We start from the raw sequence: 15,618 nt of genomic DNA on the forward strand, positions 1-15,618 counted from the left end.
ATGAATTAAAGCTCCTCTGACTTTCATCATCTAATCGTGCAAGCAAATTTGTATTTTTTAAAGTTTCCTTGCACATAACTCTTTGCAAAATAAAAATTCACCACATTCACTAAGTGCTAGTAAATTTTCACATGAAAGCTGAACAGCCTATATTCCTTTAAGAAATCAACTTGTTTATATCGGCATACTCACATTTCCAGTTATAAAAAAGAAGAACTTTGTGGCAGAACTACCAACCACAATGTGTGATGTTCAGGAAATTAGAGATTCTTCTTCTTTTTTCTCCTTCTTCAATCTGTGTAAGACAAAATAAATAAAACTCTTCCACAATATCTGCCTTCCAACATGAAAGATATCCGGGTCCTCCTGATATTATTCTTCATCCAAGGTGAGTGTTAGTGACCTGTGCCTACATACAGAATACGTATGGTTGGGTTGTTCTTGGGTTAAAAAGGAATCAAGCAAAATTATTTTACTCTTCTATCTGAAAAATCAAAAAGTTTATGAAAAGGAAGGCAAATGGAAAACGCTGCCCAAATCATCTGGACCTTCTTTCTTTTCCAATTTGTTAAATGGAGGTCCTATTTAAAATGCTGATAATTTTTAACATTTAGTTCACCTTGCAAATGACTCTTGTTTATTTTTTAGCACTTGGATTAAGTTCATTAAACTCATCTAACATAACTGTAAACCCTGGTTCACATCAGTATGAATTGTCATGTTATTTGACAATTTCAATTTCAAAGACGTTGAACAGATGTCAGGCAAGTCGTACCTGAATTTGCACTGATCTGCGGCTTTGAGATCTCACTACTTCAACTGCATTCAGTGTGAACCAGGGCTAAAGTAAGAATGCTTCTTAACTATCTATCTATACATCCAATACAAAAAAAATAAAAAACAAAAATATAAAAAAATTAGCGAAAAGTAATACATCTTCTGCATTAAATATGCCAGATATGCAAAATACAAAAGCGAAAACAAATTAGAAAAGCCAACATAAAGGCATTTTCAAATTGCAATTGAAATACTGAGTACACTTCAAGCGCATCCAGAAAATCAGAAAATATATTTTTTTATTTGAAATCGCACTACTTCAAGTGTGTTCAGTATGAACCAGGGCTAAAGTAAGAATGCTTCCCCCCCCCAATATATATATATATATATATATATATATATATATATATAGATTTTTTTTTCAATTGAGTACAAACTGCAAAGTGAGTATTATAGGCTGATAATGTTTTGAAGGCAAAGGGTGGTCACACCAAATATTGATTTGATTTGATCTCCCTTCTCTCTGTTCATTTACTTTCCATTTTGTTAATTATTAAAAATAAATTATTATCACTTGGTAAGGAGTTAGATACCATCTTGTGGAAGTGTTGTGCGTTAGCTCCGAAAGGTTAACACATCTAGCAGCTGAAACCACATTCCCAAATACACATTTCCACTGCTCATTACAGATTTCAGCCTCTAAGTCTTTTTCCCACTTGATTAACCCCTCGCCTACAGGGCACTTATACCCCCCTCCTGCCCAGGCCAATTTCCAGCTTTCAGCGCTGTCGCACTCTGATTGACAATTGCGCGGTCATGCAACATTGTACCCATATGAAATTTTTTATCATTTTTTTTCTCACAAATAGAGCTTTCTTTTGGTGGTATTTATTCGCTGCTGGGCACTTTACTTTTTGCGCTATAAACAAAAAATTTGAAAAAAAAAACTTTCTTTGTTTCTATTATTACATTTTTCAAACAAGTAATTTTTCTCCTTCACTGATGTGCATTGATGAGGCAGCACTGATGGGCCATAATAGGTGGCACTGATGGGCACTGATAGGCAGCACTAATGAGGTGGCACGGATAGGCGGCACTGATAGGCAGCACTACTGAGGTGTCATGGATAAGCGTCACTGATAGGTGGCACTGATAGACAGCACTGATAGGTGGCACTGACTGGCATCACTGCTGGGCACTGACTGGCGGCACTGATAGGCATTGACTGGCGCAACTGCTGGGCACTGACTGGCACAACCGCTGGGCACTGACTGGTAGCACTGACTGGCAGCACTGCTGGGCTGCACTGATGGGCACAGGTGGGTGGCACTGCTGGACACAGGTGGCACTTCTGGGCACAGGTGTGTGGCACTTCTGGGTGGCACAGGCAGGTACACTGCTGGGCACAGGTGGGTGCACTGCTAGTCACAGGTGGGTGGAACTGGTGAGTGGCATTGCTGGGCACCGATCATCAGGGCACTGATCATCAGTGCCCTGATGATTGGTGCCGATCCCTGCTCTGACAACTGCCAGTTCTCGGCAGTACTTTCCTTACGCTCTGACAGTGTGAGGGAAGTGCAGCCGAGAACCGGCAATTGCATTTCCCAGTGATCAGCGTGTCATTGGACACGGCTGATCACGTGGTAAAAGGCCGCTGTGATTGGCCTTTTACCACATCGCGTGATCAGCTGTGTCTGTAGGATACAGCGATCACAGAGATCGCCGGGTGCGTGCCCTCGGGGGTGCGCAGGAGAGCGCATTCTGGGAGGACGTCATATGACGCCCTCCCAGAACTGGCCGGCCGCAGTGTCATTCGGATATCTGCGGTTGGCAAGTAGTTAAAGGACTAGTCTTGTTAAATTCTGATTTACATTGTAGAAGGTTATAAAATAGGGTTATGCCACCTGATTTAGGCGTAGCGGAGCTATAGAATTGTAAAGATACTTTGGGTATATCTATTGTTTTTACTGCATGTTCTGAGGCAACGACTGATGCCTGTATAGGTTGATTTTTCAGAAGGGAGGAGGTTAAATTCTTTCATAAGGAATTCAAAAATTTTTATGTCGTTTTTAACACAAATATCTTGTATTGTGCGTATGCCATTATGTTTCCAATTCGAGATATCTATGCTGGGCATACGACTTCTAAGACTGTTATAGGTATAGGAAGAGGACTTATTCGGAGAGGATCTATAGGCATGGAGCTTAAGGATTTCCAGACTTCAATTGAGGCTCGTATAGTTGTTGTTTTACTAGTGGGAATCCTTTGCCATGAGCTTGCAAGTAGTTTGGCGCAGGGGCTGACTGACCATTTGGAAACTCGGGCACTACCCGAGGGCCCGGGGTCAGTAGGGGGCCCCATGAGATTCCCCTGGTACCTTTTTCATAGGCTTTTTTGAGTTTTGGCAAGGACACAGGGGCCCCATGATCCCCTATTGCCCTGGGGCCCCATGAGTTGTCAGTCCGCCCCTGGTTTGGCGCTTACATCTGTAGTAGAGGCTAGAGTTTTTTCAATGTCACCCCATTTTCCACTATAAACCAATGTTTGAGTTGGTCTAATAATGAGACTTTGTGATAGTCCCTAATGCCAACAAATCCCATTCCTCCTATTTTTTTGTGTTTGATTAATATATTATATAAGCATCTAGGTCTCATATTTCCACAGACATATTTTTAAGCTTAGATTGTAGCTTTGTTAGATATGAAGATTTAATTGGGATTGGAATTGATCTAAATAGATATAAAATCTGTGGCAATATGAACATTTTAAATGTGACCAGTCTGCCAGACCAGGATAGTTCATGTTTAGCCATTTGATTAAGGTGGGTTTGAATTTTTGGAATGAATTTAGAATAATTGAGAGTTCCTAGGTCAAAGGTCTTGTTTGTCAACAATATTCCAAGGTAAGGAATGGCTTCATTTTCCAAGATGTAGGGAAATGTGTTTTGGAGGTGCATTTTTAGAATGTGATCTACACCCAGATTTAGGATATTATATTTGGATGAATTTATTTTATAAATGAAATATTACTGAATTGTACGAGAGTTTGTTGAATTGCTGCTAAAGAAGTAGAGGGATTAGTTAGCATTAAAACAATGTAATCCGCAAAGAGCATTATTTTGTGGTTGTTGTTACCAGGGGCGGACTGACAACTCATGGGGCCCCCGGGCAATAGGGGATCATGGGGCCCCTGTGTTCTTGCCCAAACTCAAAAAAGCCTATGAAAAAGGTACCAGGGGCATCTCATGGGGCCCCCTACTGACCCCGGGCTCTCGGGCAGTGCCTGCGTTTCCAAATGGTCAGTTGGCCCCTGGTTGTTACCTCTATAGAAGCCATGTATATCTGGCATCAAAAGGTTCAATTGATAGGCTAAAAATGAGTGGTGACAATGGGCATCCTTGTCTGGTACCATTCGTAGTTAGGAATGGTTTGGATAGTATGTTAGATACATAGACTTGGGCGGAAGGATTTGAGTAAAGTGCTGAAACAGCACTAATAATTGTTCCTGAAAATCCAAATTTATGCAGTACTTGGAACACGTATGTCCAGTGTATCCTATCAAAAGCCTTTTCGGCGTCCAGAGCAAGTAATAAGGAGGGAATTTGATGTGAGTCTGTGTAACAAATTATGCTGATTAGTCTCCGGGTTGTGTCAGATGTTTGTCTACCTTTAGTAAAGCCTAATTGATCAGGCTTGACCAAATCTGGGAATATATTGGCCAGTCTGCACGCTATCATTTTAGCCAAGATCTTAATATCAGTATTTAATGAAGAAACAGGCCTGAAATTTTGTGCGTTGTCTGGATCTTTACCTGATTATGGGGATTGTAATAATTAATGCTTGTAGCATTGTGGAAGGTAATGAGGCAGAAGAAAACGCATCGGTGTAGAGTTGGTTTAGAGGAGGACTCGAGGCAGTTTTGAAATTGGCTGGAAAATCCATCTGGTCCCGGACTTTTGTAAGCTATCACAGGCGGGTGCCCACTTTAAAGATGCCAGCCCCCTGGAACACAGGACGGTCAGTGAAACGGGCTGCGGTGGACACACCACGGGACCGAGGGACAGGTAACAGACTTTTTTTTAAAAGTCAGCAGCTACAGTTTGTACTTTTATTTTTTGACAGGGTGAGTGGAACTCCACTTTAAGGGGGGATATGATCTCCATGTATAATACATAAGGGGGGATATGATCTCCATGTATAATACATAAGGGGGGATATGATCTCCATGTATAATACATAAGGGGGGATATGATCTCCATGTATAATACATAAGGGGGATATGATCTCCATGTATAATACATAGGGGGGATATGATCTCCATGTATAATACATAAGGGGGGATATGATCACCATGTATAATACATAAGGGGGATATGATCTCCATGTATAATACATAAGGGGGGATATGATCTCCATGTATAATACATAAGGGGGATATGGTCTCCATGTATAATACATAAGGGGGGATATGATCTCCATGTATAATACATAAGAGGGGATATGATCACCATGTATAATACATAAGGGGGATATGATCACCATGTATAATACATAAGGGGGGATATGATCTCCGTGTATAATACATAAGGGGGGATATGATCTCCATGTATAATACATAAGGTGGGGATATGATCTCCGTGTATAATTCATAAGGGGGGATATGATCACCATGTATAATACATAAGGGGGGATATGATCACCATGTATAATACATAAGGGGGGATATGATCACCATGTATAATACATAAGGGGGGATATGATCACCATGTATAATACATAAGGGGGGATATGATCACCATGTATAATACATAAGGGGGGATATGATCTCCATGTATAATACATAAGGGGGGATATGATCACCATGTATAATACATAAGGGGGGATATGATCACCATGTATAATACATAAGGGGGGATATGATCTCCATGTATAATACATAAGAGGGGATATGATCACCATGTATAATACATAAGGGGGATATGATCACCATGTATAATACATAAGGGGGGGTATGATCTCCATGTATAATACATAAGGGGGGATATGATCTCCATGTATAATACATAAGGGGGGATATGATCTCCATGTATAATACATAAGGTGGGGATATGATCTCCATGTATAATACATAAGGGGAGATATGATCACCATGTATAATACATAAGAGGGGATATGATCCCCATGTATAATACATAAGGGGGTATATGATCTCCATGTATAATACATAAGGGGGGATATGATCACCATGTATAATACATAAGGGGGGATATGATCTCCATGTATAATACATAAGGGGGATATGATCTCCATGTATAATACATAAGGGGGGATATGATCTCCATGTATAATACATAAGGGGGATATGATCTCCATGTATAATACATAAGGTGGGGATATGATCTCCGTGTATAACTCATAAGGGGAGATATGATCTCCATGTATAATACATAAGGGGGGATATGATCTTCATGTATAATACATAAGGGGGGATATGATCTCCATGTATAATACATAAGGGGGGATATGATCACCATGTATAATACATAAGGGGGGATATGATCTCCATGTAGAATACATAAGGGGGGATATGATCACCATGTATAATACATAAGGGGGGATATGATCTCCATGTATAATACATAAGGGGGATATGATCTCCATGTATAATACATAAGGGGGGATATGATCTCCATGTATATTACATAAGGGGGGATATGATCTCCATGTATAATACATAAGGGGGGGATATGATCTCCATGTATAATACATAAGGGTGGATATGATCACCATGTATAATACATAGGGGGGATATGATCACCATGTATAATACATAAGGGGGATATGATCTCCATGTATAATACATAAGGGGGGATATGATCTCCATGTAGAATACATAAGGGGGGATATGATCTCCATGTATAATACATAAGGGTGGATATGATCACCATGTATAATACATAAGGGGGGATATGATCTCCATGTATAATACATAAGGGGGGATATGATCTCCATGTATAATACATAAGGGGGATATGATCTCCATGTATAATACATAAGGGGGGATATGATCTCCATGTATAATACATAAGGGTGGATATGATCACCATGTATAATACATAAGGGTGGATATGATCACCATGTATAATACATAAGGGGGGATATGATCACCATGTATAATACATAAGGGGGGATATGATCTCCATGTATAATACATAAGGGGGGGTATGATCTCCATGTATAATACATAAGGGGGAGATATGATCTCCATGTATAATACATAAGGGGGGGATATGATCACCATGTATAATACATAAGGGGGGATATGATCACCATGTATAATACATAAGGGGGGATATGATCTCCATGTATAATACATAAGGGGGATATGATCACCATGTATAATACATAAGGGGGGATATGATCTCTATGTATAAATACATCAGTGGTTCATATAGTGAACTCGGTGGAGAGTTATTCACCCTGAGGTCATCACAGAGGACAAGGGGGCACTCTTTACGTCTGGAGGAAAAGAAATGTAATCTCCAAATGCGGAAAGGTTTCTTCACAGTAAGAGCTGTGAAAATGAGGAATAGACTCCTTGAAGAGTTGGTTCTGGCCAGCTCAGTGGATTGCTATAAAAAGGCCTGGAATATTTCCTAGATACACAGAATATAACTGGATATAACATTTATAGGTAAAGCTGATACAGGGAATATCTGATTGCCTCTTGGGAGATCAGGAAGGAATTTTTTCCCTGCAGAAGCAAATTGGATCATTCTTTGCTGGGTTTTTGCCTTCATCTGGATCAACTGTGGGTATAGGATTATAACTTTTTTCTTTTTTGCCTTTTTTCAGCCAGACTAACTATGTAACCAGGGGCGGACTGACCATTTGAAAACTTGCGCATTGCCCGAGGGCCAGGGGTCAGTAAGGGGCCCCATGAAATGCCCCTGGTACCTTTTTCATAGGCTTTTTTTGAGTTTGGGCAAGGACACAGGGGCCCCATGATCCCCTATTGCCCGGGGGCCCCGTGAGTTGTCAGTCCGCCCCTGTATATAACTATGTAAGAAATGCATGTTCAACTCCAGAATTCCATATCTCTTAAATCAACATGGAAATGTCCTATTTTATAAATATTTGCAAGCTCAGCATCTACTCCAAAGCAGGGGGAATCCAGCACAAGGTGGTGGACCAAGTGTTTGATTTCAGATAATTAATATTATTATTACAGGTACTTATATAGTGCCATCAATTTACGCAGCACTTTACATATATATTGTACATTCACATCAGTCCCTAACCCTCAAGGGGTGTACAATCTAAGGTCCCTAACCCTCAAGGGGTGTACAATCTAAGGTCCCTAACCCTCAAGGGGCGTACAATCTAAGGTCCCTAACCCTCAAGGGGCGTACAATCTAAGGTCCCTAACCCTCAAGGGGCGTACAATCTAAGGTCCCTAACTCACATTCATACATACACATACTAGGGACAATTTAGACAGGATCCAGTTAGCCTACCAGCCTGTCTTTGGAGTGTGGAAGGAAACTGGAGGTCCCAGAGGAAACCCACACAGGCACAGGGAGAACATGCAAACTCTGGGCAGGTGGTGCCATGTTTGGGATTCGAACCAATGGCCCTAGTACTACCAGGCAGGAGTGCTAACCACTTCACCACTGTGCTGCCTTAGCCCTAGATAATTTCCCAGACCTCTGCAATACAACAGTGGTCAAAGGAGGTATGGCTGGAGAGGTAATTATTTACTGTCTTCTTTGGATGGGGTACATTTTCATTAGCACTGATCACTGTATTGGTATCACTGGGGATGTCAGTGACACCAAGCCCCCAGTGTCAGAATGCCCGCCGCAGTCCCGCAGTCTCACTATAAGTCGCTGATCGCCACCATTACTAGTAAACAAAAAAAAATTCCATTATCCATACCGCCAATTGTAAACACTATAACTTTCACGTACACAAATTAATTTACACGTATTGGGATTTTTTTTAGCAAACATATGGAGCAGAATACATTTTGGCCTAAATATATGACGAAATTTGATTTTTAAATTTTTTTTACTGGACATGTTTAATAGCAAAAATTGTCGATTATTTTTTGTTTATAGCGTAAAAAAATAAAAAACACACAGGTGATCAAATACCACCAAAATAAATCTCTATTTGTGGGAAAAAAAAGATGTAAATTTAATTTGGGTGCAGCGTTGCATGACTGTGCAATTGTCAGTTAAATTAACGCAGTACCATATCGTAAAAAATGGCCTGGTCAGGAAGGGGGGAAGATCCTTTGGAGGGCAAGTGGATAAACATTTCTTAAACTAGCTGGAAACAGTGAAATCACTTCCCGCCTTTTCATCCTTCCTCAAATGTCTTGTGAAATTTCCTCTTAGTCGCTTTCAGTAGAACACACAATGGAATATTTTAGCAATATGTGGGTTTTTATCTTGGCCATCTTCCACCATGATAGTCTCTCAATAGTAACAGAGCCATTACCCTAACAACATTGTCTGCTCATGGATTAACTCCATATTAGGATGGCTGTGAAAGCAATTCTACTGAACGTCAATATCAGTCTTTCTCTGGTAGTTCAGAGATCTGTATATGTAACGGAGCCGACCCCTTGGGTACTTCCATTAGACTACCGCTTCCCCATCCGAACACCGACCACAGACACCACAGCCGACCATACAAGACTAGACGACACCAATCTTGAAGTAATCCAGAAAGTAAACTAGTTTATTTGAACACAGATTCAAGATATATACACTCAAGGGAACAATCCCCCCTCCCTGCATAATGACACAGGGTGGGCCAATCTACATTTAGTAACAAGAGACACACCAATAGACAGTCCCATCAGGAGGGAGGGCTGCTGGAGATACCCCCCACCAAGCCAATACACATAAACACATATATCCCATGATAGTTTGCTCCCAAGCAAGACACACAATAGAACAATGGGATGCAACCACATGGCATTAAACAATCTACAACCCCCACCCCACCTATACAAGTCTACACAATATTAGGATGGGATCACCCTGTACCCCTAACAGGCACAGGGTGACTTACACATAATAGGGATATGGGGAGCTGAGACAGGGGTCTCCCCACCTCTCCAAAGTGAGCTGGGTTCCATGGGCCCCCCACCCAAAGTGACTCCCGTCACAGCATAGAATGAGATTGTAAGCTCCAAGGATCAGACCCTCCAATCCCTCTTGTATTGAACTGTATTGTTGCTGTATTGTCTCCCGTTATATTGTAAAGCGCTGAGCAAACTGTTGGCACCATATAAATCCTGTATAATAATAATAATAATATATAAATCCTGTATAATAATAATATATATATAAATCCTGTATAATAATAATAATATATAAATCCTGTATAATAATAATATATAAATCCTGTATAACAATAATAATATATAAATCCTGTATAATAATAATAATATATAAATCCTGTATAATAATAATAATAATAATGTTTACAGACAGACATTACGTAATCTGTCTATCTTGCCAAGTTTTACCTCCTCCGATCCCCATGAAGGCTGCAATGTACATGCTGGCCTTCCTGTGAGAAAGGTTTGAAAGGTTTCTGAGGTCTGAGGTTTCAAAATGGTCAGTCAAAAAGAGGAAGAAGGATTCCAAGTGGTCAACATGCACCATGTTATATTATTAGCACTGCACGGGGTTAGTAGACCACACATGTCACCAGGAGCATTTCTAGGACTCTGTTAGACCAGGGGCAACTCTGGGCACACAGATTAAAATATTAAGGGGGGGGGGCTGGTAGGTAACCATGATGACTACGTTTGATATCAAATCTAATATTAATATAACTTTTTAACTGAACAAAAATGAATTGTTCTAGAGATTGTGTGGTAGATCACTAAAACTGGAGCGCTCAGAATCTGGTGCAGCTGTGCATGGTAGCCAATCAGTTTCTAACCTCAGCTTGTTCAATTAAGTTTTGCCAAAGTTAAACCTGGAAGCTGATTGGTTTCCATGCAGAAGTGAGCCTGCGTTTGCACTGGCCAGCTTTGTAATATAATGTAACAATATGATGACAAAATAAATAGGAGCTGTATTGCAATGTAACTCCCTCCTCATTGGCCGACCTCATTGCAGGCTATCCCCTCTTCAGTCTATCATGAATGCTGCTGCCAGACTCATCCATCTTACTAACCGTTCCATATCTGCCATCCCTCTCTGCCAATCCCTCCACTGGCCTCCACTCAGTGTCCTCCACCCCTCTCTGCCAATCCCTCCACTGGCCTCCACTCAGTGTCCTCCACCCCTCTCTGCCAATCCCTCCACTGGCCTCCACTCAGTGTCCTCCACCCCTCTCTGCCAATCCCTCCACTGGCCTCCACTCAGTGTCCTCCACCCCTCTCTGCCAATCCCTCCACTGGCCTCCACTCAGTGTCCTCCATCCCTCTCTGCCAATCCCTCCACCGGCCTCCACTCAGTGTCCTCCACCCCTCTCTGCCAATCCCTCCACCGGCTTCCCATTGCCCAATGAATAAAATTTAAAACATTAACAATAACATATAAAGCCATTTATAACTCTGCCCCAAATTACATCACCAATCTTGTCTCCAAATATCACCCAAACCGTACTTTCCGCTCCTCGCACGACCTCCTGCTCTCTAGCTCCCTTGTCTCCTCCTCCCATGCTTGTCTCCAGGACTTCTTCAGAGCTTCCCCCATCCTCTGGAACTCTCTACCCCAATTTATCAGACTATCACCTACTCTGCTCACTTTTAGGCGATCTCTGAAAACCTATCTCTTCAGGGAAGCCTATCCTGTCCTCAGCTAATAATGGAATCTTCTACTCTTCCTACCAGTCCATCCCCCACAGTTACTACCTTTTGTACCACTAGCCCCTCCCTCTTAGATTGTAAGCTCCCAGGATCAGGCCCTCCTAACCCTCTTGTATTGAGCTGTATTGTTGCTGTATTGTCTCCCGTTATATTGTAAAGCGCTGAGCAAACTGTTGGAGCTATATAAATCCTGTATAATAATAATAATAATAATATATAAATCCTGTATAATAATAATAATAATATATATATAAATCCTGTATAATAATAATAATATATAAATCCTGTATAATAATAATAATAATATATAAATCCTGTATAATAATAATAATATATAAATCCTGTATAATAATAATAATAATATATAAATCCTGTATAATAATAATATATAAATCCTGTATAATAATAATAATATATAAATCCTGTATTATAATAATAATATATAAATCCTGTATAATAATAATAATAATAATATATATCCTGTATAATAATAATATATAAATCCTGTATAATAATAATATATATATAAATCCTGTATAATAATAATAATAATAAATAAATCCTGTATAATAATAATAATAATAATATATATATAAATCCTGTATAATAATAATAATATATAAATCCTGTATAATAATACTAATAATAATAATAATATATAAATCCTGTATAATAATAATATATAAATCCTGTATAATAATAATAATATATATATAAATCCTGTATAATAATAATAATATATAAATCCTGTATAATAATAATAATAATATATATATAAATCCTGTATAATAATAATAATATATAAATCCTGTATAAAAATAATAATAATAATAATAATATATAAATCCTGTATAATAATAATAATAATATATAAATCTTGTATAATAATAATATATAAATCCTGTATAATAATAATAATAATAATATATAAATCCTGTATTATAATAATAATATATAAATCCTGTATAATAATAATAATAATATATATATCCTGTATAATAATAATATATAAATCCTGTATAATAATAATAATATATAAATCCTGTATAATAATAATAATAATAATAATAATATATAAATCCTGTATAATGATAATAATATATAAATCCTGTTTAATAATAATAATAATAATAATATATAAATCCTGTATAATAATAATAATATATAAATCCTGTATAATAATAATATATAAATCCTGTATAATAATAATAATAATAGATAAGTTATTCAATGTTCCAAAATTGTATAACGCTTAGAATGTATCATCACCATATCCCAAAGGAGACTCGGGGGGATTAAGTAGAAGGCTTGTGGCACGTGCCCTGGGCCCCTCAAAGTCACACTCTTGAACATTCTCCTTTAGATACACCAACAACTATGTATCACAAAGGATGTGATTGGATATTGTTTAAATGCGTAGTTATCCTTCTCACTATTAGTTGTTAAATCTAAAGGAGATTGTAGAGGGATTGCACAATCAGATCGCAACATCTGGGGCCACTTTATCCATTTTGCTGCCAAAACCATTTTGTGCACACATACTAAAATGTGACTTTTGAAAAAACAATTATTTTTGTGCAATATAAAAGATTAGGTAAAGTCTCCATATTTACCTGTCCAACAGACCGGCACCAGCATCTTCTTCTGAGTGCAGGTCTTTGGCCTCTTCATTGGCCTACGAGGGGTTGATGTCACTCTTGTGCATATGCAGGAGGCCACCATCCTGACACTCAGGGACCGTCTCTGCACTGTGAACTGAGCTGTGCATGCGAGCAGGCAGGTAGGCTCACATCTTTGCGGGTGGTGCCGCTGCGTATCCGCACCCCCCACACAGAGAAATGCGGACCCACGGCCGGGTGCCAATAATTCTAACGACCCGCCGCCCGCACTGGAAAATGCAACCGTACTGGGAACCGAGGCTCCCATGTGGGCTGCGTTTTCCAGTGCAGGTAAAGAAGTGCAGGGACTTCTTTACCTGCGTGGCCTCCCCGCACCCTGCTTGTGCGTGCTCCTTGGGAGCGTGCAGCACCGCGATCCAGTGCCCGCTGTGTCCTCCAGACACAGTGAAACACCGATCGTCGGACGGGACCTCTGTACGCGGTCCCGATCATGTGATCACTGATTGGCCAATCAGTGATCACGTGCAAAGTCGTAAGCAAGATGTCACTTGTGACATCATTGCTTACTACGTGTGAAATCTGTGAATGATCACAGAGGTCACACGGTACAAGGCTATTCACAACAGCTTTGTACCATGTGACAAGCTGTGACCAATCACAGCTCACTCAGTACTTCTCAATGAGTGCAAGAATGCAGCCAGAGAGAAAGAGAAATGATTGCTTTTACATCCTATATGGGTGTAAAAGCAGTAAATGTAAAAAAAAAAAAAAAAAAAAATATTCATCACTCCCCACAAGTAGTACAGTGTCACCATGCTGACACTGTACTGCTAGGGTGACAGTATGTAAAAAAAAAATTAAAATAAAAAATAATAATATAAAAAAAAATGTAAAACAAAATGTTTAAAAATTATACTTTTTGGTTATAAGCTAATTTGGATTTTTTTACTAAAAAGATAACGGAATAAATTTTGGCCAAGATTTATGATGAAATATTATTTATTTGCAAAATTTTATAAAAAAAACACTTTTTTTAAAAATTTTTGGACTTTTTCATTTACATAGCAAAAAAAATAAAAATCCCAGTGGTGAATAAATACCACCAAAATAAAGCTTTATCTGTCTCAAAAAAATGGTAAAAAACTCATTTGGGTACAGCGTTGCATGACCGTGCAATTGTCATTCAAAGTGTGATAGCGTTGAAAGCTGAAAATTGCCCTGGTCAGGAAGGGGGTAAAAGTGTCCGGACTGGAAGTGGTAAAAGGTACCAAACCATATAGAACAAAAACTATATATAGATGTGAAACAGGAATTGAAAAGAGAATAGTTTTTCACATTTTACAATGGGGTGCCTCTTTAAAATTATGGACACTCTTGAGGCACCCCGTTTTCCAATGGACTGTCCATAATTTTAAAGGGTGTCTCGGGACTGTCCATAATTTTAAAGGGTGCCTTGACTGAAAAAAGGTTGAGAAACACTGGTTTAAAGTGCTGTTGGGATGTGGATTTATATTTGAGATGATCTTTTCAGTTCCTCCCTGCTCATGTGTACAGTGTTATATATTATTGCTGATAATTGATTATTTATAAATATTTATGATTTCAGTATATCTACTTAGATTACTTGTTATATTGGCATATCTTGCCGTTTCTGCGTTTGGTCTTTGATGGACCCATTCCACGAGTGCTCAATCCAGTTTGCATTTTTATTGTGTTTCTTTTTTCTCTTCGATTTATTTTTGTTGTGTGACTTTGGATACTTATAAACTGTAATACTTCCTTTGTACTATAGCCATGATTAAGGCCTCATCGGCTGAAATGTGTGCGCTTTTTGTGTGCTTGTATTTTGTTCCCTTACAATAAATGGATATCTTTTGATGGATCTTTGTTTTGGTGCTTGCTTTCTCTTTGGACAGGGTTTGATCTAGGACAGTGTCAGGGTTTGGATCAAGGTTAGGATCAAAGGTCAGGGTCAGTGTATTTTAGGTGAATTACATTTTTTTTTTTTTAAATTAGTATCAGTTAGTGTCAGTGTGTTTCAGGTAGGGCAGCACAGTGGCTAAATGGTTAGCATTTCTTCCTGGCTGTACTAGGGTCACTGGTTCAAATCTCAACCACGGCACCACCTGCCTGGAGTTTGCATGTTCTTCCTGTGCTTGTGTGGGTTTCCTCCGGGTACTCTGGTTTCCTCCCACACTCCAAAGACATGCTGGTAGTTTAATTAGCTCCTGTCTAAATTGTCCTACTATATGAATGTGAGTTAGGGACCTTAGATTGTATGCCCCTTGAGGGTTAGGGACCTTAGATTGTATGCCCCTTGAGGGTTAGGGACCTTAGATTGTACGCCCATTGAGGGTTAGGGACCTTAGATTGTACACCCCTT

General features: G+C 39.1%; 1 protein-coding gene across 2 annotated transcripts in view; it reads left to right on the forward strand.

Annotated features, from left to right (window-relative positions):
- Positions 1–322: 322 nt before the first annotated feature.
- LOC149436682 (uncharacterized) overlaps positions 323–15,618 on the forward strand; it is a 54,247-nt gene continuing 38,951 nt past the window's right edge. For both annotated transcript variants that reach the window (XM_089661583.1, XM_089661584.1), the window contains exon 1: positions 323–388. In XM_089661583.1, the coding sequence (XP_089517709.1) occupies positions 346–388 (43 nt within the window). In that variant the 5' untranslated portion in view covers positions 323–345. The remainder of the gene's footprint in view (positions 389–15,618) is intronic.

The sequence above is a fragment of the Staurois parvus genome, unplaced genomic scaffold (genome assembly GCF_062004578.1).
Source record: "Staurois parvus isolate SC_StPar_1 unplaced genomic scaffold, SC_StPar_1.0 ptg001352l, whole genome shotgun sequence".
Lineage (NCBI taxonomy): Eukaryota > Metazoa > Chordata > Amphibia > Anura > Ranidae > Staurois > Staurois parvus.